This window comes from Osmia bicornis, chromosome 9, assembly GCF_907164935.1.
Source record: "Osmia bicornis bicornis chromosome 9, iOsmBic2.1, whole genome shotgun sequence".
Lineage (NCBI taxonomy): Eukaryota > Metazoa > Arthropoda > Insecta > Hymenoptera > Megachilidae > Osmia > Osmia bicornis.
In genome coordinates, this window is record NC_060224.1 from 2,215,672 (window position 1) to 2,240,817 (window position 25,146).

Here is a 25,146-nt window from a genome sequence, read left to right on the forward strand (position 1 = left end):
TATTAAGTGATTTTTTATTATAACCCGGAAGAAACCTTTTTCTTTTCAGATTTCCCCGAATCCCTGCATCCTTTATATCCCTCCATCTCTTACGCGAGCGTTGAAAACTTTACCGACAGACCCTAGAAAAATCCCTAGAAACGAATTTTCAAATTACGTCGTCATTTCTAAACAGAATATAAACAAATTTGAGGGACGTGTTCAGGAGGTCCTAAAGAATGGTAGTTTGGTCCTTATATTATCCAAATCGTCAAAAAGTTATAAAATATTGAAATTTATGTCTGTCAACCATCAAGAAAATGGCGGATCGGATTCACCTGCATCAATTTATTCGTAATATAAACATTTCGGTGAATTGTGTGTCCTTACATCTCTGCATTCTTTTCATCTCTACAATCCTTACATCGCTTCATCCCTTATATCCCTACATTCTTTACATCTCTTCATCCCTTAAATCCCTACATTATTATCATCCCTACATTCCTTTCATCCCTACATTCTTTTCATCCCTACATTCTTTTCATCCCTACATTCTTTTCATCTCTACATTCTTTTCATCCCTACATTCCTTTCATCCCTACATTCTTTACATCCCTACATTCCTTTCACCCCTACATTCTTTACATCTCTGCATCCCTGCCAAATCTGTGGCCACTGGTTCCAGTAAAGGTAAGTAAATTCAATTTTTGAATGGTGAATTTCCAATTTTGGCCCTCTAGCGGCAAAAATGTGAACTAAAATCTCAATGTCCGGTCAGCGCCATCTGATTTTGGAAAAAGGAACTAAATCATGCACCATTTTTGGCCCTCTGGCGGCAAAAATGTGAACTAAAATCTCAATGTCCGATCAGCGCCATCTGGTTTCGGAAAAAGGAACTAAATCATGCACCATTTTTGGCCCTCTGGCGGCAAAAATGTGAACTAAAATCTCAATGTCCGATCAGCGCCATCTGGTTTCGGAAAAAGGAACTAAATCACGCACCAATTTTGGCCCTCTGGCGGCAAAAATGTGAACTAAAATCTCGATGTCCGATCAGCGCCATCTGGTTTCGGAAAAAGGAACTAAATCATGCACCATTTTTGGCCCTCTGGCGGCAAAAATGTGAACTAAAATCTCGATGTCCGATCAGCGCCATCTGGTTTCGGAAAAAGGAACTAAATCATGCACCATTTTTGGCCCTCTGGCGGCAAAAATGTGAACTAAACTCTCAACGTCCGACCAGCGCCATCTGGCGGCGAAAAATGGAACTAACTTACCTTTACTTACCATTCCTCGAAGCAGTCTTTATAATATATTTATTGTAAGAGATGTAGGGATGAAAAGAATGTAGGTATGAAGAGAATGTAGGGATGAAAAGAGTGTATGTATGAAGAGAATGTAGGGATGCAAAGAAAGTAGGGATGAAAAGAATGTAGGGATGAAAAGAATGTAGGGCTGAAGAGAATGTAGGGATGAGACAAATGTATGGATCAAAAGAATGTAGGGATGAAAAGAATGTAGGGCTGAAGAGAATGTAGGGATGCAACGAAAAGTGGAATGAAAAGAATGTTGGGATGCAACGAAAGTAGGGATGAAAAGAATGTAGAGATGAAAAGAATGTAGGGATGAAGAGCATGACAAATAAATGAAGTAAATTTCATAAACTGTGGTAAAAAATTAAAGGACAATGATTATACTGGTTGTGCCCTCTTGATACGGACCTGATTTTATCCGGGGGTGTTAGGGACCCCGCTGCGCCAACGGCGCCCTATGCGTACCGACCTGATATCATATTGGGGTATTAAGGAACCCGAAAAGCCGGTGAGTATTTCTGCGTACCAACATTATAGCATCCGGGGTGTCAGGGACCCCGAAGCACCAGGGTCTATCTCTGCATACTGATATATCATCTTGGGGTGTCAGGAACCCCGCGGCATCGGTGACACTGTTAGTATACAGACATTTTGGCATCCGGGGTGTCAAGGACCCCAAAGCACCGCAGACAATCTGCTTACCGACACTATGGCATTCGTGTACCGGTAACGCTACATGCCGACATTATGCCACCGGGGTGTCAGAAACCCCAAAGCAAATAGCGAAATATAAGACCTAAAAACGAACAAATCGTGAAACTCACTTGTTCGGGATAGTGATAGGTACGACGGGATCTGTGGAACAGGTAAATTTTTAAGAAATTATGCACTCATAAACAATGAAAATGATTTATTTGTAAATAACAAATGATTTCCAATCAATTACAGTTATCAGTTATCACAAAATTTGTTTATTATAAAAAATTACTAAAAAGTTTCGGCTCACATCGTGATTGAAATGAAATTGCTAATTACAAAAGAATTAATTTTTCACAAACGCTAAAAATAGACTCACAATTAATCACAAACGATTTACAAACGAAATACAGTGAGAAAAATGAAAAATAATCATATTTTATTATTCCTTCCGGCTAGATTCATGTAGGTGTCGATATGCAGGGTATCACTGGTGCTTCGGGGTCCTTGGCACCCCAAGCCATATATGCACGTATAGAGTAATGAACACGTAGCGCAACATAAAACGCGTTGTATCTATTTTTGAAAGTTGCTTACATGTAATGCGATCTTAGTATTATAATATATTGTCATAATTTATTAGCTTCATGTTTTTTCCTGTTTACATCGTTTAGATCTTAAGCTACTACATTTATATGTCACATCATCCTTCCTTTGAACAATAAGTTTCAATTCGAATTCAACAAGAATACGCATTTGCTAATTGTTTGTATGAAAGTGGTTGTATTCCTTTTATTTCATTGCATTTCCTATTTATTTTATTCAATTTATAATTGCAACTTTAACTTTCCGTTTGTTAAAAAATCCCGCTGTTTTCTTAGAAATACGAGTGATACCATCTAGTAGTTGGTGCTAAAAAATGGAGCTTCTCGGTTCTGCCATCAGATGACGCAAAAATTCTTCCTACCTTCAGTTCCGATTTTCGTTACCACCGATTACTTTCACCCTTGTGCAGTAAAGATTCAATGAAAGCGAAACGCTCAGGACCGAACTTTCGTTTACATTGTGCAATGCCTACATTATTAGAAGTTTACCGACAGCTTCGAACACATGAATTTTGCGCTCTCTAGCAGCGAAAATTGAAACTAAAAGTAGGAATAATTTTTAGCAGTTCTAGCACCAGCCGCTAGATGGCACTACGTGCACCCCCAAGAAAATGGCGGGACGTTTAAAGACAGAAATTTAGTCAAAAATAAAATGACCTACGAAAAATATCACGCTATATGTTTGACTTACTTTTTTATGTAAATTTATGCCGTTTCTGGTTGAGCCATCAGGTCGCAAACATCTTGTATATTACATTTGCAATATGATAATAATTTATCACCATTTTCCAATGTACAAATCTTTTAATTTTTACAGAAAAGAGCAATGCAACCACTGTTCACACAAATAGAGAGCAAAGTGTCCAAACTTCCTCTTCGTTTGAACATAAAAAACAGCGAAGAAAGGAAAAATACTAAGACACGTTCGAATTCTAATAATTCCTTCTTCGTGTTCTACCTTACCTAATGTTTACTAATTACATAATTAGTACTTTATTATTGTCACGTGTATCAGAGTGGCTATCAATGTAAAAATATACACGATTTTTTAAATGGTATTTTGTGATACTTTTATGTCAGCGAATTGTGTCATGTACCTTACTTGTTTCAAAAGTTTAAGAATCATGATAATTTTGATAGAGATTTATCCAACGTTCTTTCTACCACATTTCCATTTATATTTTCACGCATTTACATAGAAAAATCTGCGTTTTAAGAAAAATACTGAGTTATCAAGGATTGACTAGGCCTCGTATCGACAGTCACCCTGATTTATGGTTGTTTCACAAAAGTTCGAGATCGAAATATGATCATGGCAGATACCGCTAAAACATGAAACTATATTTAATTGATAGCGCCGCCGATACGTCCATTCATTTTTTTAAATTGTGCAAGAAAAAAAAGAATTATTGTCTGGTTCAGTCGATATGAATCTCGAACTTCGACGATCGCTGATCAAAAAAGAAAAAGGAAAAAATTGAGCATTCAGCGATTCGACGAACTTCGAAATACTTTTAAGAAACGAGAAGATTTCAATTTAGACGAGTCGACGAGGCTAACGTATCAGATGAATTTCGTGACAATAATTAAAATTTCATTTCAGGATCCTTATGGATGCACCATGTGTCTTTTTCAATAAGAACACTCGATAGAAAATATTTTTGGTCCTAGATAATGTTTCGCTAAGGATATGCTAAAATTTTGTTCATTTTTTTCGCTTCTCTCGCAATTCATACATGAATAATATCATTGGGCCATTTAATAGTCGTTCATTTTTGAAGTTCAAAATTTAAGAACGACGTCTTACATTTTGTAACATAGATGACACATTCTTCTTAAGAATTAGTAGAATTCAAAACGTATATAGAAAATGTGTCATAATTATCTCTCCATTAAATACAGTGTCTCACATAATTGTTCATATAAGAGACATCAGTACTTATCAAACTTAAACTGAACACTGTGTGAGTCACTGCATATCACACATAGTGGTCAGAGATCCATTTGGACTAAAATTCATTATAAAATTTGTTTTGGACCAATTTTCTACCAAGATTTTATAGATATTAACAAATAATTAAAATGTAATTATACAGTGGATCAGAAAAGTATTTGGCACTTTGATAATTAATTTTATCAACAATTTTATTATTACTTGTGGTACCTTAAAAAGAACTAATTGCAAAAAAGCAGGATGTTTCAATACATTTTTGATCCATTGTATATTTGATTGAATGATTAAATGGACTTTCGGACTTGCCATAAAACTGTGAACTCAATGATTATAGAATTAATGAATGGCAACCTAAAATTGCCTTTTTTTAATTGTCTTTAGTGATCAATATAAACAAAAGGATATAAAAATCGCTTAATGTTAAACATGAATCATTCTGACCCTATCCTATCAGTTGAGGATAAAAATTCGCATTATTCTCAACGCAAATTCTTATCGTATCTGTGCATGCAACAATAAACGCACTCATCAAACGCATGCATACATTCGCGAAGGAATGAATGAATAAAAATACAAATAAAAAGAAAGTAAATAGAGGCTTGAAATGCGACTAAAATCATCCTAAAACGGTTGCTCGCTTAAAAAAGTATTAAAAAACCGTGAATTTGAATAATTAGAGTCACTTGAATCGCTATTGCATCTTTTTAAATGTTGTTTCTTTGCTCGGTGGGTCTTTTAATACTTTGCCAACAGGTCCGGACGTCGAAATTACAATAATAATACACATTTTGTTAATACAATCAAAATTTGATTGCTTGACAAATACATACATTTGATAAATTTGTAATGTACGCTTTGGAAAGCGTACAATTGGCAGAATGATAACAAGAGTTCCACTAATTCCGATAGAACATTGTTTTGCACACGATGGCAGTATGTATAACGCGAGTACAATGTTTAATAATCGAATACCAGCACGTAAAACAATACGTCTGTTTCTCAATTTGAACGAGAAGGAGGGAAAATCAAATGAATTGTCTGCTGTGATCGAACAATAAATTATCGTTGACGATTTTTTATGGGATAGCTAACGAAGACGTAATCGATGCCTATGGTGAAAGAGGAAGAGGCTCGAATCGCGTGAATGGAAATGATATACATCGTGGAATGAAAGAAAAATACATACATACGTTCAAATCGTTGCAAAGAATCGGACACGTCGCGTGTCCAACGGAGGCGAATATGTTATGTTCCTTATTTTAACATATACACTTTTCAATTGATGATCATTTTCTGTTGATGTACCCAAAAGTTTATGGAATTATTAAAAAGACAATCAATATTAAAAAGAAAATTTTTCATTGTAATTCTAGAAACCTGTGGGTACTTCTTTGTGTATTTACAGAGTGTTAGAGAAATAATGACTATAAGTTACAGAGGAAATATTTTTAACAATAATATAATTATTAAATGAGAAATAAAATTAAAAAAGATAGTGGCATAAATACGTGACACTAAAGTGTCTTCTTTTACAAATTAATATCATTAACTTAGTATAGTGGATCATTACTGTAAATTATGATCATTATTGTGTTAACACCCTTATATATTACTATACCTCCGCTGGAATCGCGAGCGTGATATAATCTCGCGAAAATCTTGATGTCAACGCAGCAGGGATGATATCCAGGAAAGAGAGAACTTCCGTTCTGCTTAGTTTCTTAGGTGGCCTGCATCAAAATATGGCTGTCTTTTGGCAGGTCACCATTTTACACTTGTAGAATGCTTCCTTACATCTTGCAATTCGTTTAATAGAGTCTATATTAGAACACGATTTGGTAGATCAACTCTAAATTTTCAAACTGTATTTTGTTGAAGTCTACCAGTCATTAATCTGACCCTACGAATTGCGAATTGTTGAAGAAAAGAAGATTCTACGAGGTTTCCGGAAACTTCGCTTCGTTTGCCGTTGCCTTAGAACCGGAAGTCACTCTCGTGGATCCATTCTGACTGATTAAACCTGAGCGGGTTTCGACTTGCCGACGACCAGCATTATTTTCTGCAGGAACTTCGTGACGCTTACTGCAAAAGAAAAATAATATTTTTAATGATTATACAAACAAGGGTCTACCGATACAGAATATGACATCACGATTAGAGAAGTTAATTATCAGATTTCATTATACATAATTAATTCCAAAGATTACATTAGTCACAAATTTTATTGGTGCACCATTGTGAGACAGCTGTACGAGTTAGTGTGTGTGGTGCTGACTGTGAGTGCATCATGCAAAATTAAACTTGAACTCGTTTAAAACATAGAAGTATTCAAATGTAATTACAGAAATTAAACAATTTTATTTCATAAGAAAAAGAAGGAAAAGGAAGATTGATTTTTTAAAGAACTTATACTCATATATTCTTTAAATTGATGTAAATAAAATAAATATTAAGCATGCGTGACATGACAAGAGTAAAATTATGTTAGAGTGTGTTTTTGAACCTTAGTCTTTGGTCCGACGACTACCATCAGCTTCTGCAAAGTTTTGGTAACGGCGCCTGTGGGAACACATTTAACGTTAACCAAAAATAGAAGAAAATTATAATAAGAATCTTTCTAAATTTCTAAGAAACTCAAACGAATATGAAATTATAAAAAGAATAAAACAAGAACAATTGAAGCTCAATTTCTATGTAATCAGAAGTGATTCTCAAATTCTCTGACAAATGTTTTCCTTTTATTATAAGGATATTACAATAATCCACTTACCGACTCCTTTTTGGAAGCATTTTGGCTTATTTTTCCACGCGATAAACATAAAGTACACAGGTATGGATGAGAATATCATCAGGCAACCGTATCCTAGAAAATAAAAAATTAAAATTCTTGTTAATATAAATTGTCTTGGATGTGTGATATAATTTATGACGGATAAACTTACCTGTTTCAACAGGACTGGCGTACATTGGTACCACGGTTACGAAGAGGGTGGCAAGGATGTAAATAATTGGGAAAAAGAGATTCACTTTAATTGGCCTGGGTAGATTTGGTTGAGTCCATCTGAGCCATGGCAGGCACAATACAGATACACCTATGCTCAACTGCAAACAAATATGAAAACAATTATATAAGTATTAGTATTAGTAGAAGCATTAGTGTTAGTAAATTTTTCTGATTTCAACGACGGTCAGTCGAGTCGCAATAAGGTGGGCACGCTTATGTCCGGCTATAAAGTCGGACAATACTGTCAATTACACTGGACAGTATGAGTCAATTAGAGAATTATCACTCGTCCGGTTGGGCTAATAATTCGTGGCGAGCAGGTATTCGTTCTGCTTGTATATCCTGACCTGTGTACAACAATCCATTGCGTTTCTTGGAACGTAATGACAGGCAATTACCCGATTTTATTTTCATTGCTGAACAACCAATAAAATTGCACTGTGTCAAGGCAAGTTTTTCTTAGAAATATATTTAAACGATCTCCATTCGTTGCACTTCATTTTACTTTTTAATTCTTACATCATAAATCAATAACAACAAATGAAAAATATTCTTCTTAATTTATGTTAATTTGAAAATGTAGTTGATTTAAATGATTTCACGTACCCAGGTAGCAAAACCGACGTAGTTGATCAAGGCAAAGATATCGGAGGAGCAGAGGTACAACATAGACAGCAGGGCCTGGAACAAATTGAACACCAACATTCCAATTAACGCTCGCAATTGTCACTTCCTTCGATCTCGATTGTACAGAACATTCTCGGTCAATCGCAATCTGGACCAGAAGATTGCACAAACATTCTCTACGAGATTACTCTTAAACTTGAAAATCCGACCAACGGTATAAAAGAGAACCTCTAGGATTTTTCTCTTTTATTACGGTCAACTTCTGGGAGATTGAAATATCGGAAGTGGCAGGATGTACCATGCAGAGAACGGCCGGCGTTGGGGTCAGCCTGGAAGTTTGGATCATCGTTAATATTTCAGGCATTTGACCCTCGCATGCTCCTGCGTAGAAAAGTCTCGAGGACGTTAAAAGAATTCCATTTACGGCGCCGAACGTCGAGAGGGCCACGAATACTGGTATCGTCCAGGCGAATACACCAAACAGGCGATTGGCGAAGGTCTGAAAGAAATACAAAATCCTTTTTAATTATGTAATTACAATTATAGGAATTTGATTATTTTATGGTGATTTTCACTGTAGCAATTAAGTACAGCTATTCTCTTCAACAAATTATCAATTTACCACTGCAACAGCTTCGCTCCCCAGAACTTCAACAGGGCTCAATGTGGTGTAGAAGGCCATATTTGCAAAAACGTAGACTACAGTGACCAGAACACAGGAGATGGCAATGGCTTTTGGTAAATTTCTGAAACAGAAACGAAAAGAAATATGGTCAGAATCGAAGAATAAGTTGAGGAGTGTCGAAAATCAAAAGAACAGGGAGCAAGAACCCTTTAATTGACCTCGTGTCAAAGTTAAAGAAGGCGGGCTTTGCGACCGTATTTTTTAATTAACAGACATACCAGTTCATATGGTGTGATCATTGCAAGAGATTCCTACAGAGATAACGTTTCTCCTCTTTCAGAAAGAAGAGAAGAGTTGAAAGTTTGAATTTTCATTGATTTATCTCCCTTTTTATCACTGTTTGGCGAAATGACTGGTGGATTGCTTACTTGACAGGATCCTTCAGTTCCTCGATGATGAAATTCAAGTAGTTCCAGCCATTGTAAGCGAATAGTCCCGAATAGAAGCTGAGTGCTATCGACGTCACTTCTGTGTTCGTGTTGTCGAACGTGAAATACTGCGTGTGTCCTGCAACATGGAATAAAAGTAATCGATCAGACACGCGAGCCATTCGAAGGTATGCACTTGTCGTTTCTTTCACAATATCTTTCATAACGTTCCGACAAAAACAAACGCCTGAATCTCATAAAAGAATTGTGAAACTAAGGCGATCGAGCTGACTCTATCTGGAAATAAAGCATGGAATCTTAGTATCTCAGAATTTTAGAATAGCGAGGGACCCAATCACCATTTTTTAGGCAGCCAAGCCCATCCTGGGCCCATCAATGATGTTAATTAAAGCTAAACCTATTAATTTTTAAACCAGAAGATTTTATACACTGGAAATTAAATTGAAATTGTCGTTGGCTGAACGATTGGTCTTCGGAGGGCTAAAAATGGTTCTCACGTCGATGTTCAGTGGAAGAAGAAGAGGCATTTGAACGTTTGAATAGGTCAATTCAAGCGATTCCTCGTGCACGAACAAGCGTACACACCTCGAGATCTCCTGCGTCTTTAACCCACCTTTTTGATTGGGCAAATTGTCTCGTCCGGCAAATGAAAAGACGCCTAACAGTCTTATACTGCTTCAAGGGTGGGCGTGGGTGGTGAAACATTATAACGCGAGCTTCCTCGTTCTTGCCCAAGACGTTTTCATTGCCTTTATAACAAACAGGGCTACACTTGACATAGAAAGCAAACTCTGATTTAATTTTCGATTTCTATTCGATACTGCAATTTTATTTTTTAATTTGATAGCATTCAATTAAAATTTGCAAAGTTATTAATACTCTGTTCAATTTATTTCTCTTTCTTCTTTCTATTAAACTACGCTAAATCAGTAAAAAATTGACAGAAATGTGAAAAAAATTAGCTAAGAAGGCCTCGCGTATCAAGAATAAAAACCTTGTATTTCTTACAGGCATTTCTCGAAGGCAATCGCACCATCAAAAACTTTCAAACCTTCGATACTCTACATAAAATATTTAGTTCCACTCTTTCTTCGTGCCGTTTACTAAAAATGACACGACAGAAAAGATCCTATAACGATCGATCAACTCTATTTAGAGTGGAGAGAAAGTTAGGTTTCCTTTTGTCACGGGTACAGAGAAAAAGATTGTGCAAGAACTTCTTTTTGTCGAAATGATATAGCCTCGAGCGTTACTGGACGTTCTGTAAGTCAGACAATAGTTCATAGACATCATGAAATATCCTGGTAGCTATTTGGCCGCAGTGACCTGTGCGGACCCACCCGCATGTTCCAATTAATCATCATTTTCTATCTCTGGGTACTTAAGAAGATAACAGAGTTTCTAACATAAAATTGTTAATAACGGAAGAAATGAATAAGAGCATTGAACTCACCGCTGAACAACTGATAACCCCCGGTGAAAATAATGATGAAGAGTGCGAGCAACTTGGCGTAGGTGAAAACGTCTTGCACTCTGGTCGCCCATTTTACGTCCCAGCAGTTGATGAATGCCAAGATGCCTGGACAAAATTGTTAATAAAAAGTGTTAATTAATTTTTTTTTATGCAATTTCGCTAAAGTAGAAATAAATTAAATTTATTAACCCTTTACCGTACAACACCCTGTCGTACTCGTGACGCAACTTACGTCTAAACGATTCTAAATCATAGAATCAGAATTTGTTAAGAAACAAACCGAGAGCGAGATACGGACTAATCAATTTAGACGCACGTTAATTAGATTCATTAGCCGCTGGAATGAACCGGAGAAACCTATCAACGTGATCGGGTTTGTCATTTGTTCCCAGACGAGATAGATTAGATAGATAGATTCTTTTCCAGGTGAGACACGCAACGATGGCACGCGATTACTGGCGAAACTTTTCTCTTGGAACATTTGATTCCATTCATTGTGATAAGGAAAGGTTAACGGATGTTAATTAACAGTGATAACTGTGTCGTTTCGAGTGGCGTTAATTAAAAATTTGAAACTAATTGTGTTGAGATTAAAGATATAAATGAAAAATCAGTAATCAAGTCTTCTTCCAAAGTCGAAATTAAATCTATCCTCATGACCCATCGTCGTATTATTATCAGCATTGGATGCGATGGACTTTCTGCCATTTTATCAAAGATCGCTGACTAGTCCATTCGTTTCCAAACCACAACAGGCAGATCGATAACACTAACGTTTACCAACATTTTAATTCATGGAACCGGTTGCATACGGTAGCCTTAGACTAACTGGCACCAGTCCAACCAACCATGACGACCACAGGGGGTGGAAACCAGCATGGGTGGTTATCGACCTGCTACCTTAAGAACCATCTGTCCAGGTGAGCTAAGTTATACGTAGTTTTACTTTGTAATCAATTCGCCCCTTTCATCTAAATCTCGAAGATAGTTATCAAAATTCAAAACGAGAATTTAAAGGATTATTAACACTAGAACTATGATAATATAAGAATATAAGAACTATATAAGATACTTGATTGGTAGCAATATGAGACAATCTTATATTACTATCACATTTTAAAATTTATTATTTAATAATAAAATGTATGCTTCTAATTTTATTTTTCCCGAAAGTAACACTGTCTCATATTGCTACCTGAATTTTTATTGGTCCAAATTTTCCATCATTTAGAAAAAGCGAAAAAAAAAACACAGAAGTTGTGCAATTTATATTTATACAGCACATTCCGCATGAAATTCTCAAAATTTTTCTGTTTCATTTTTCTATTTATGACTATTCCGAGACTCTCTACGTCGAAAATTAAACGTACCCCCTTCTCTTCTGTTTATTGATCTCCTAAAAGACTTCGTTCATTGTTAAGCAATTGTCACCACAAAATGTTCTGATGCAACCTACTGCACATTTTGCACTTCCTGCGGTCAGGCTTCTTCTAAGAATGGTAACTTTATTGTCCATGGTTATAATGTGACTTAAGTGGTCACGACAAACAATATTCAAGGAAACTGTAACACGTGGAAGAAGTTTTCCAACTTGCAAATTTTGTTACATTGGATTGAAAAATCTGAGGATCTATAATTAATGACTTTGGATGATCAGGTTTCACCCAAACAATCCTTTTAATTCTCATCTAGATAGAGAATTTATAGTCTCTTATGGATGATAAATAATGAAATGGAAATGTAAAATTAAATTAAAATAAAATTGATGGAACGAGGAAGATTTTTATATAAGCAACTGGGTTCGACTGTTTGACCAGGCTGTCCTTGCTGGGTTCGTTAGCGAACGTTGAAGAAAAGTAAAAAAAATGTCGACTGATGCAACATCTCGAAGAATATCGCGAGACTAGCACTGCACACGCTTTGTTAACTCGTTCTCTTTCGTTTCCATTCTATTCCCCTCGCTCGTCTTCTTTCAATCCGTTCTCTTCTCTATTCTGCTCTTCATTTCGCCCTCACCCCGTGAGCCCCCCTTCGGCGAATTATGCTGTTGTGGCTGCCAGTTGACACGTTATTAGAAGATTACATTTAATCGCAATGGGACGTGATTGCTACCGCAGTCTCTTTTCACTCGAGAGCACTGCCTCCTCGAGACTCCACGACTCGACGTCGTTTCGATCAAATCGATAAATATACAGTATCTTTCAAAAATATTGTTAATTGCAATAATTACACAGTGGGGTGTCTTTAACCCTTGGAGGATCCATGAAAAACGGCCACGAAACGATAGAGAATTACATGCAGTATAATATTTAAAAAAAAATATATAAATATTTTTCATTTTAATCCTGTAATTAGATTTTTCTTGACAAAAGAAATTGAAAAGTTCTCTATCATTTTGCAATATACTTTTTGGTTTTCAAGATACAAGAGGTTGCACGTTCTACTTCCGGGGTGCCCTGTTCACCCAGAGCACCCCGGAAGTCCAACTCCGCAAACGATAGTTGGTAGGCAAAATCAATCGAATAGTGAAAATTGTAGTATTTTGAAATGTTGAAGAGATTAAATTATTAAAGAATGTAAAATATGTATTGTAAACCAATTAACTTGGGTTAGGTGAGGTCTACCATTGACCCTCCTAAGTTTAAGTGGTAAGAAACACTGGAGGAATAACATGACGTGAACGTAAATTAGATGGTCAAGTGATGGCATCAATTGATACAGGCACACTGGTGTACGGATTATTGTCAAGTTTCTTTTCGATTTTTCTTCTTCACATTTTTGAACAATATAGATTATGTTTTAAAGAATCTGATGAAACTGAAGCACTTGAAATGTAAATAACATGCAGATAAACTAACTGCTAAGGAATAATCTCACGTTTCATAAATCACGTAGACTCCCCTGGGATTAGTAATTATTGATCTTCATCACTGGAAACTCGTTCTAGGAAATCATTTTCCTCGGTGTCACTACTCATGCAACGTGCAATCAGTAATACGAAAAAATACAGAAAAAACAATCAATCAGTATTTTACCGTAGATGAACATTGGAACGAAAAATAAAGGGTAATCAATTAAATCGAATTTTTCCAAGAACAAATAGGTAATTAAAATCTAATCAACAGCTTTTTATGTGGATTCTTGACGAGAGTGAGGATGTTTCACAATAGAAATTCTTTATAATTTTTCATATATCTTACACGACGTTTGTGATGAATTCTTACAAGAACAAAACTTTTCCAAAAGAAAGCTCATTGAAAGAAAGAAAATATAAAATAAGACCTAATTACAAGTAGACAGGATGAAAGCTACAGAAACGAGATTTCATTTCGTTCTTACAGGAAGGAAGCCTTGTTCGCGAAACGATTCATCGGAAATTAAACGGAACGTTCCCTGGAAAGTGTGATACTTTGTTGGAAAATCCTCTTTATGCTCGATGCGTGAAGCAGACGCGAGCGAAATTACTATTCATTCGCACTACTTTAATTACAAAGAACAAAAATAGAAACGTAGGAAAATTACCGTGGCATAGAAGATTTTAAACGGTTACCAGATGGTGGCGGATAATCGCAAAGGTGAATGAATGAACGAATGAATAATTCATCGTCGTGGAGAGTCGACGGTGTGAGACGAATCTTATGGAAATTTTTTAAACCTGTTGATTTTAACATTAATTAACATCTTCAAGGCTGGAGACAGTGAATAATTTGAGAAAGAAGGTTGTAAAAGATATTTTTAAAGTCTATGCGTCGCCGACCTTCCGGACGAATTTTTGGCATCCATAGAGAAGTATAGTGCGAGGAACGGGTTAACAGTGGACAAATTTTTCAAGTTCCTATATACTCGTTATAATAATAGCGTATAATATAGATATACTATTTACGATTCTGTAAAACGATATATAAGGAGGGATCTGAACACAGGCGGAAGAGCAGCGACCACAGAAACGCGATATCCTTCTGCTGTGTGGCATTTACCAACGAAGAAAAGGATTCCCAAAAAATACGCTTTTTCCGCTCGTGTTGCGGGATCGAGACAAGCTGGCGATCCACGTATCGGCAACTTTTTGCTCGTACAGAAACGAGTGGAATGTTGCTAGAATTTTAATGAACGTAACTTCAAGTACCTCTGGAATTACTTGCTTCCCAACGAAGTTGTTACGTATTTCAAATATTTTACGGTGTCTAAGGTTTGACTAGATAACAGTGATCTATAAATTATCGCAGCGCAATTTTGAACCATTAAATTCAGCTTAAAAAGCCCTTGGGGATTCGTTAGATTCTTGTAAATTGCATGGTTGCTGTGAGACATCCTGATGGACTGTTCCATCTCGATGAAAACAAGAAGATAGACAATTGCAAGGCTGTTATTATTGAGGGAATTACAAATTGCTCTCGTAAGAAGTCACGGTATTAACTGTGAAAGCTTCTCGAAGGACTTAAGCTGTGTTTCATTTTGCGACAATAGAGAGAAGTCGGATTTTCTTTGGCAAAAAAATGTCCAAGGACAATGTGAATAGAATTCCGTCGACCATTAGAATATTGGCGATCTTCCTACCCACGCGAAGAAATTCCACAGGGAATGAGAATATTTCTGGAGTGTTTGTAGGAGGCTTGAAGCCTCGAATGATTTAAATCCACTGGAAGAACAAGGAAATTTTTCATTCTTTTCATTTTTAGTAGAAGAAATTTATGAAACTATAAAGACGCCTGGACAACATATATATTACAAAAATGATTTATATATTATCTCATGGAATGTAAAATCCATTCTTTTTCTAAATTTACAACCAGACTCAAGATTGCACATTAATTGATGTAATTCGTTTCATCAGTGGAGATCGTCAGATTTTGGTGGTGTTCCAAGAATTGTTCCTTGTAATTGGAAGGACGGTTCACTATCATTCACCAGCATAACAGTCGCTTAATCAAATCATCTCCTTTGCTACTCTCACGGAGAGTCCATTTTTAGCTTTCTATTATTACATTTTTACTTCAATGAACTCTGACGGCAAATAAATTCTATATAATTATGTTCACTCACAGATGCAGCAGGCAGCCAATATCCTCGTTGCATCGTCTGGTGGCGTGCAGTCTGGAAACACCGGCTTCAGTACGTAAACGCTGAATGTCAAGGCCACGATGGCCTGGCTGCAAGGTCGCACTATCATACATTCAACCCAGAGTCTGATGAACGCCAGGAAAGGTCCGAAGGTCTCCATGATGTACGCGTAATCGGCGCCCGACTTTCTGATCATACATCCCAGCTCCGCGTAACAGTATGCGCCTACCTGTTGGCGATAAAATATACTTTATGGCTACGTTAGACTACATTAATCCTTTGATACCCTGGCTCACCGTGTTACCGGTTGAGTCAAACAGTACTCTATTACATAGTAATCTAGAGGATGATTCTCTAATCCTCATGTATTTTGTAATAGAGTTATTAACACTAGATTTACAAGACGCGTCATTTTGACGTATTTTGAACTTTATCATTTATGCTAATCCTACCACTTATCCTACCACTTTTATCCAATTAACGAGACAAATTAGTTTTCTTCCAGGCCTTCTAATCTTGAAAATCTCCATGGATACGCGTCAATTTGACGCAATCGTAAATTGACTATTAATCCTGGTACATCGGCTGGACTCATAAAAGCATTACTTCAGTGATAAATATAAAAATGTAAATCCCTACGGATACGCGTCAATTTGACGCAATCGTAAATTGATTATTAATCCTGGTAAATCGGTTCGACTCATAAAATCAAAGTAAATGTCAAAAGTAAAGAATGCAGTGGAAATATTTCGAACCCAATATCTGAAATCTGAAGCGGTTGGCGCGGCGTAATTGTAAACCTAATGTTAATGAATGCTTGTTACTTAAACTTCAAGCTTCGAAATGATATACATGTTAATTTAATACTCAAATTAACTTACAATAATCGAGAGTTTTGAACTCGATCGCCGGGTGAACGACTGCTTGCGGATCGATCGCGCAACAGGGTTTTACGTACCGTGGAGAAAATACCGGAAGCAGTCCACACTAGGAGGCTCGCGTTCACGCTTCCCGTGTACTTGAGGACACCGGTCGGGCTAACGAAGATGCCAGAACCAATAATCGAACCGACGATCACGGTGATGCCGTTTAAAAGGGACATCTTCGCCTCGAGTTTGATCTCGTCGTTTGCTCCTTTGTCCGTGATTGGAACCGGGTCGTACGGGCCCTTCTCGCCATCCTTGATGCTACCCGACTTCGACATCCTCCCTGAAACGTAGAATAAAAACATTAGTTAAATATCAGTTGATAATTCAACTGCAAAACGCGGAACGTCCACGTGCCGATTACGAGGAAAATTATTAATTATTTATAAAGCTTTGGTTATGCAAATGCTTGTTAAAATACGGTAATTAGTATATCTATTATCAGAAAACTGAAACACCGTGATAAAAATGAAAATAAATTTATTAACTAGCTTAGATTCTCCACTTCAAAGCTGTTGTGTAATACAGAGATAGTTAAATAGCATTGCTTTTGATTATACAAAGAGTGTCCACCTTGAACTTTTCGAATGATAACTAGCTAATCAGCTTTCTCGAAAACACCTGTTGAATAAAGTAAAAGAATCAACGAATTCAAGGCTGGAGTGTTTTGATACTTTTCCCATCGAGTTTCTTCGATTCATTAGATAAAAGCATCGTTACGAAGAAACGTTTCGTTATCATTGTTTTAGCTGAGAAATTGGAGTTTCCATCGTCCCTTTGAATAATGCAACTCTCGCTGAGTAAAGATCCTACGGCGTAAAATCTACTGGGAGGAGTTTGCTGAATCAGCAGCTTCTGTTTTGTAACAAAGTGTGATCAAGAGACGTAGTGAAAGATATAAATTTATGTATTTTTCACTAAAAATCACTACGGGAAATACTGAATTGTTATCGAGTTAGAGGTGCCATAAACTTCGGAGTAATATGAAGATTTATAGCTCGAGTAGACAGTTTGATAAATATAAATTTCGGTCTCCTTTTTATCTTTACTTTTGCGTTAACTTTAAATAGCGTGCGTTTTAAGTCGACACGCGTTGATTTTTTTTGCATTCGTTTGGGAAAAAAATGAAATTTGATCGGTAGCGTTCGATAACGAAAGCGATGCGAATGTACTCGCAATAAAGCAATTTCTCTGATACATTTTAGCAAACTCATATACGGTGTCAAGAGTTTCACAATCATCAGATTTTTGCGCGAGGAATTCAGCAATATTGCAAATCGAAAGGTGTCAAAATATGCAAAAATTCCAAATGAAAATCAGGTAAGAAAGAAATTCTGCGCGCCAAAATATTTTTCGAGAAACGAGATCGAGTCACGTTTTTCCTGCAGCAAGAAATTCATATAGAAACAAAGACTCGACCTTCTGGAATTGGATTTGCATTAAAGAGAAACACGTGCGGCTTTATGTATTTACAAGAAACATTCGATCCAGAAAGAGAACGTAATTATTCAAGGGGTTAGATAGTTTCTTATTTACGTTCCACTTTCTTCGCGACGACAAATTCTGGGAAAAAAATGAAAAATAAACGATAAGGAAATCCGTCGCTTCTTTCTTCGTTTTACCGATCAAGAAACTACGTAATACAATCATCAAACGTGACGTTCGCGTCATTGCAATTTTTTCATTTCAATGATCGAGAGTACACTCCTTCGTCGAGATCGCGAAATCGGCCAATGGTGTTCGCGAACGTCAACGCACGCCTTTCGATCGGTTCGCTGACTTTTACGATCGTTAATACGCGTTTACATACCGGATATTCTAGAAGTTATCTACCGGATTCTAGGTTTCTTGATCGATCGTTTATTAATTACGCTTCTGTATGAGTCTTGTAATTAAAGTGGCACTCCTCAAATTTCTATTATTTTTCATTTTATTCTTGGGTTTGTTAAAGACCTGATTAGAAATCAGTGAAGAGAAGAAGTATTGAAGAATTGTCAAAAGAAAATAATTCTGATAACGAAACAATAACATTATAAATTAAAAAAGAGTACCAAGATCCATGGTGTAATTATTAAAATATAAAATTGAACCTACATGGTTAATAATTATTTTATAACTTACTATTATTGAAGCATGTCCACGTAAACGAAAAAACGCATAGAATAAACAGACACCGTATCACATAACTCATAGAATCTCGTTTTACAAATCGGACACGTTGACCAGCATGTTGCACTTCGAACCTGAACGCTTAAGCTCGTTATTTCAACCAAATCATTGGAGTTATATTAGTCATTAACTGTGATATAATTTGTCCACATACCGCAACGTGGTCAATCGAGATAGATCCACGATTCGTTCATGGTAATCGATTCACCGCTAGATCACTTATCAAGAAACAAACTCGGATCTAGCGTTAATCGTACCCAACTCCTTCTACCTTCCTTCGTATCAAATCGACTGAAATCAGCCAATGGCATCCACAAACGTCGATACACACCTTTCTATCACCTGGTGAACATGTTCGAAGGTGACAAACCAGTTCTTTAATCCGCCTCTGTTAACCGCCACTTATCCCTTGAATTCCATAAATTTTCTAATTGCTTAATAACGAATGCCGACTGGTTAAGTGTCTCGGGGGGAACAGGTGAATGTTAATGCGAAAATCGTTGCCGTATCGAGGGAGTTGTTCTTTCTTGTGATTTATTGTTACTTTGACAGTTGAGGGTCAATTGTAATCCGCGTCGCAGATTCAATATTGATGCACTAATTAAATAGAGAAAGAGAGGGAATCAACCTGTTAACGAAGTTAAGAAAGGATGATGTAAAGGTTGGTGTAAAATATCTACACCTATCCTTCATTTATTAAAAAAAAAAAAGATACGATGAAAGGAGATGGCGAAAGTTAGTCGTAAGTTTTCCTCCTAATTAATCACGCTACCTTGTTTTCACTTTTGAATATTTTGCGCGTATACTTCGTCTGACAGTGAGCGATTCCAGACATGAATCATCGTGAAGTCTCCAGTGAAATCATTCCTCGACGGGAAGTCCAGATAAAGAGTCGTTAATGAAACTTCACTAACAATAAATTATCTTTCGTTACATATGTTTTCGATTATTACTTATAAATAGAATATCACCTCTTATAGGTATTTAGTAATTGAATGCAGGGCCGGCCCTGGGCCTAGGCAGATTAGACGGGCGCCTAGGGCCCCCCAAGGTCTAGGGCCCCCATAAGACGATTTTACGTCTAAGAATGCAAGAAGAGTAATGTTTACTTGAATATTAATCGATGTAAATGCAAATCTAAATTAGTTATAGAAGTTTTAATTTTAATTTTAAAAATTTTATTTGAGCTACTTTTTTTATGTCATATATGTGAGGGGGCCCTTTTTCGGAAATCTCAGGGACGGCCCTGTTTGAATGTAACAACATTTTCACTGATACCCTGTAATTTGGTAAATAAAATGAATCTAACAATAAGTCTTCATAATGTTATCACGTACCAAATGTCCCATACGTGTCCCGCATCTTCTATATCCTTGCTCCGATAATTCCAGATCCTATTGAACTCGTAAAATCATCGATTCAATGGAAAACACACACGTTCGAAACACGTAACATAAATCTTGCTGAATGTTCTAAGGGAAAAAGCAAATAAAAGATCGTACACAATGTAAACGAGATTTAGCATCGTTAAACAGCACGATTGATACTAAACAACCGAGCGAATGGCTGAACGATCACGGTATTGCTCCTATTTACACGACGGATCGAGCAAAAAGATGTAATCACATCCACCGGGTCGAGATACGCGTTTTGTAACCCGACCGATCTCGAACAGAAAGAACACGATTATAGTTTATGTTTTCGATCGAATTTGCTGCACTGATTCACGCTCAATTTGTAACGGGAAAAGAATGTCCACGAATTCGTTCTCGGAAGTGTTTTTCTGAACGACCGAATAAGCTTTGTTATTCAACGACGCGACAAGTTTCACCGTGAAATTCATTTATAATTATAATTGTGTGTTTTATTCCCGATGCCTGGTTTAATTAGCACTTCCTTATCTTGGTATTGCCTTGTTTGTTAATTGTTTATATTATTTATTTCATTTTGTGTTGCTCTTCGTATTGTAGTAATTAAGATATAATACTATGTATGTATACAAGTAACGGACGTTGTCGTAGAACTCGTATAGAGATTAATTTCAATACATTGTTAACCATGCAAGATTTCCTTGTCTTTTAATGCATTAATGAATATTTAAACGCAACATTATCTCGTTTTAGGTTTTAAATCGATTATTTATTAGTGATAGTATTAAATTTTGGTATCTACATTACCTGGAATAGAAATAATTCTTGAAATTTTAGAACCTTCCCAGTGTTGATAAGCCTGACAAATTTGGGGGAATATTTTTCGATATTTACTTGGTGTTTCCTCTTCCTATCACAGCATACCTATCTAACGTGTATGTAGAAATAATATATACATATAGATAGATGGATAGTAAATATAGATATCCTAGAACGATCGACTACTTGTTGAGTCGTATCGCAAGCGACCCCTCGAAAATCTATAATCGATCATCCAGCTCGAAAGGAGCAATCGTAAGCGTATATGCACAAGCACGTGGGTCTCGGTGTCAACAATCACACATGGAGCCGCGTTTGAGTCACAACACGATATTAAATTTCCTTGTATCTCATATTCTGAGATAAAAAGAAATGCGTTGTACAAAATTCTGACCGCAATCAGTAAAAGAAAGGTAAAAGAAGATACCTGTTCAAATCTGATGCAATCCGATTTCTTTTTTTTTGTAAAAGGTATGCAGGTTCGGCCCTAATACCAACACTGCCATACCTTAAATCGAAAAGCTTTAATAATCATGAAATTATGAGAACTTTGCAACCAAATCAGTATAGATAATGAAACAGTTTTATTCTGGAGCATTTACAAAACGGAACTCACTAGCAACCCTCTCTTTAATTCGAACTCTTAATACGACAAGTCTAGCACTCGTACTGCTTCGAACCGCAATACACGCACACGCGTTATGAAGCTGCTTTGAACCTAGTTTCTTTTATCGTTCAAACTTTTCTTTCGTACTAACATCATAATCGATCTATGAAACCCCCCTTTCGAGTAACGACTTCGAGATAATCGATTCCATTACAGTACACAACCTGCGTCAAATGAACGCTTATTTGAAAATTCAAAATAAATAATCATATATTATAATTCTTTATCTCGACGAAAGTCAACATAAAATTTAATAACAGCACCTTGTTCAGATTTGTAATTTATGATAGAAAATTTACAATTCGCCATTTTGACAGTTTAGGTTGTTTTGATGTGAATCGTTTAAATTATTTGAAACCACGAACAGCGTAATCTTTATCGTTCGCTAAATATAAACACGTATTTCCTTATCAACAAAGTTGTCCATGAATTTGTTACGTATTTACGATAAAATTTCTTGAAAATTAATTGCAGCTGTCAATACAGTGCTTTATTACCATATGAGTCATTTAGAAACTGATGTTTCTAACGCGGTTAATGATTTATAAATATTAATGAAAAGAAATGAAATTTGTAACTGTGATATAAACAATACAGCACATGTGAAATACAATAAAACAGAAGTGACGATTCATATGGAAATAATGTCAATATTTCTCCGTGCGTCTTTTTCTGTATGCGTCAAGTCAAATAGCTGATAGTAGATCAGAAAATTTAGTAAGAACGGAAACGTTGCTGTCTCTGTAAAAGAAGTTATTCCTGTGCACGTGCATGAAATTCCAACGAGTTTGGAACCTCCCGAAACTTTCCTGAAACATTACGTCAGTTTTTATTGATCCCGTACCGACATCTCTGCTCACCGTCTAACGGTAACACAACCTGTGCACCAGACATTATGAAGTATTGTTGTCAATCCTTTCGTCTAACATAAATAAATAAAAATTATTACCATTAAGAAATTTTGTAACCTTCGAACCTCATACGACGAAGAGAAGAATACCTGCGTAAAAAATTAAATATCACTAAATAGTAATATTAAATATTTAATATTACCAGATACTTGTCCCATAGGTATCAGTGTACTGTTTGTTAAGGGTATGGGAATAACCCGACATGTCTATCGGAAAATGTAACTAACCGTTTTCAAATCGTCGCTGAGAATATATGTTATCGATCCGTTTGCAGAAAACCAACCAATCGTTATGATAAGTGACAAAGTGTGTTTAGTAACACTAGAATGATGAATTGTCCCCCTAAACGTAATCAGTTTATTCGATTACCTGTATGCTGTATGCTGTTTAAACATGTCCCTAAACTGCGCATATTTAAAATGTTACTATCAGAAACATATGTACATAATTGTAACTTCATTTAATAGATACGATTAACATGAAAAATTGCAATTGAATTAAAAGAAAAGTGCGCATTCGATTGATTTACGACGAAGAAAATGGTAATATTCGTAGGGGACGCTAAGGGATGAAGAAAAGGCCAGTTTTCACCACTGTGAACGCAGCGGCGTGGCGGGCAAGAAAATCAATAGGCCACGTGGGTCGCCGACCGGGTTTTCCGTACCCAGTTTTCGTTCAACGGTTCACACTACGACCCTACGGAGTGATGAATAAACCGTCAAACAAAGAATCTCACGATACAATAGAAAAATCATTATTAATAGAAACATGTCTCCATAGAGGGGGTTGCTTCCATTCAACCAAAACAATTCAACGCGCAATTCAATATTGGCGAATTTCGCATCAATCACATTAGAAAAACAGAATTATTACGGAAATACTATCGACATATCGTATCGTTCGATCTTCGAGAAACGTAACTCGTACTCCGAGCGGCGTTACTCGACATACGCGAATATAATTTATAACATTACTCACTCGATTCAATCGTATCGAGCATCGCGATTACTTAACGTCCTATCATCTCGATGTTTACAATCGATCGCGTTCAATCTTTAACTACTTTTCATTCAACATCGTCGATAATCAACCGCGTCTCGAACGGCGCATCCAAACCGCCACACGTGCATGAAAACTTATGACTGCATCACTCACCTAGTATCTATGAAAATCCGTGGAAGTGGTTGGTTCGTTGGAGATGAAACCAAGTCCTGAAATTTCCACTGGTCGACGAATCACAGAAGTAAAATCACCGGAGAGACGAGCGAGAGTCCAGCGTCGTCGACACGAGGTCCACCCTCAGAGCATAGTTCCCTTTTCTGGTTCGATCTGTTCCAGCACTCACGACCAACTTAGCTGATCACGAAGGCAGGGCGGATGCACGGATCGTGTACACGACGAAACAACAAGGACGTGAAGGAGCCACGAAACGTGCAGCACACTGGTCGAGCTCTGAATGACCGTCGTCGAACGTTCCGCTCCGTTCGTGGGCTTCGCGCATTATAAACGTGAGGCAACGAGGACCGGCGCATGTCGTCGGTTCTTTCTCCGTCTATCTTTCTCTGTCCCTCCTTTTGGTCTGCCGCTATATGTGATTCTGTTATGCGCAGTGATGGGTAGATAAAGTATCGTATGGGTAAAACCAACATTTTGTATATGCAGGTATCCTACGGAATATCGTATGTTTTTTAAATATTTTCTAAAATGAACGATATTGAAATATTTTGAGCGCGAATGCTAACCTCCAACTTTCAATTTCGCGGGAATCCTGATCATTGGCGTAACTGAGATTCCTGTCTGGGGTGGATCCATTGGCGTAACTAGGACCTTTCTTTAGGGTAGTGGGCCCATAATTAAGTGTAATTCACTAGATGTAGCAAAAATCAAGAATTTTCCCCTAAATTTACCCATTTTACCTTCGTAAACAAATTTAAGTAGATTAAGATTCGGTATGTTACGTGTTATGGGTCAGTTGCAATGCACGATAACCACTAACGAAGCTGTTATCATCGCATTGATAATAATTCTGTAAACAAACAAAAAAATGATTACATTTATGTATACATATATACATATATGTAGGTTATTTTATGTAGCGTATAAAGTACTTACACTCAACGAGATTCTGAATGCGTATGTGCATTAGGTGCGTAAGGGCAATGAAGAGGCTCACGACTACCCCTAGACGTTATCGATTAATCTATCAGCCATCTGGCTATAAATGTTTATATTCTTATACATAATTCATGTTCATTACGCAATTTAATAAATAACTGAGCCATTGCAAAAAAAGGGGTAATTGTATATCTTCTGAATAACCCCACGAAAGCCGAGGTAATATCAAGGACGACGAATTACTGGAGAGTGGCTAAACGAATTTGAATGCTTCACACGCCGATGTTGTGGTGTAATACACGATACCACAGCAATCTTTATTGACCTATTTTTAACAATGTGCTAGTGTGGTAAATTTTACAGAATCGACCCATAGCCGAGT

The 25,146-nt window shown here is 36.7% G+C and overlaps 1 protein-coding gene across 5 annotated transcripts; it reads right to left on the minus strand.

Annotated features, from left to right (window-relative positions):
- Positions 1 to 3,349: 3,349 nt before the first annotated feature.
- On the minus strand, positions 3,350 to 24,140 carry LOC114876797 (Y+L amino acid transporter 2). Of its 5 annotated transcripts, none has more exons than XM_029188623.2 (13): positions 23,805 to 24,140; positions 20,220 to 20,354; positions 16,746 to 16,996; positions 15,770 to 16,016; positions 10,706 to 10,831; positions 9,232 to 9,370; positions 8,801 to 8,924; positions 8,477 to 8,677; positions 8,158 to 8,232; positions 7,490 to 7,649; positions 7,318 to 7,410; positions 7,051 to 7,106; positions 3,350 to 6,629 (listed from the first exon to the last, which is right to left on the minus strand). In XM_029188623.2, the coding sequence occupies exons 2-13, from the start codon at positions 20,242 to 20,244 to the stop codon at positions 6,627 to 6,629; spliced, it is 1,500 nt and encodes a 499-aa protein (XP_029044456.1). In that variant the 5' UTR covers positions 20,245 to 20,354; positions 23,805 to 24,140; the 3' UTR covers positions 3,350 to 6,626. The 5 variants fall into 5 exon arrangements, with proteins under 5 accessions (XP_029044456.1, XP_029044455.1, XP_029044457.1 ...); XM_029188622.2 differs by lacking the exon at positions 23,805 to 24,140 and adding an exon at positions 21,060 to 21,180; XM_029188624.2 differs by lacking the exon at positions 20,220 to 20,354.
- Between the last annotated feature and the right edge of the window lie 1,006 nt (positions 24,141 to 25,146).

Coding starts and splice junctions, on each gene's coding strand:
- LOC114876797 (XM_029188621.2), bottom strand. CDS start 18,904: ATGAGTTATGTGATACGGTGTCTGTTTATTCTATGCGTTTTTTCGTTT. Junction 10,832..15,769: donor ATTGGCTGCCTGCTGCATCT/GTGAGTGAACAT, acceptor AATTTTGTCCAG/GCATCTTGGCATTCATCAAC. Junction 9,371..10,705: donor GGGTTATCAGTTGTTCAGCG/GTGAGTTCAATG, acceptor TCCATGTTGCAG/GACACACGCAGTATTTCACG.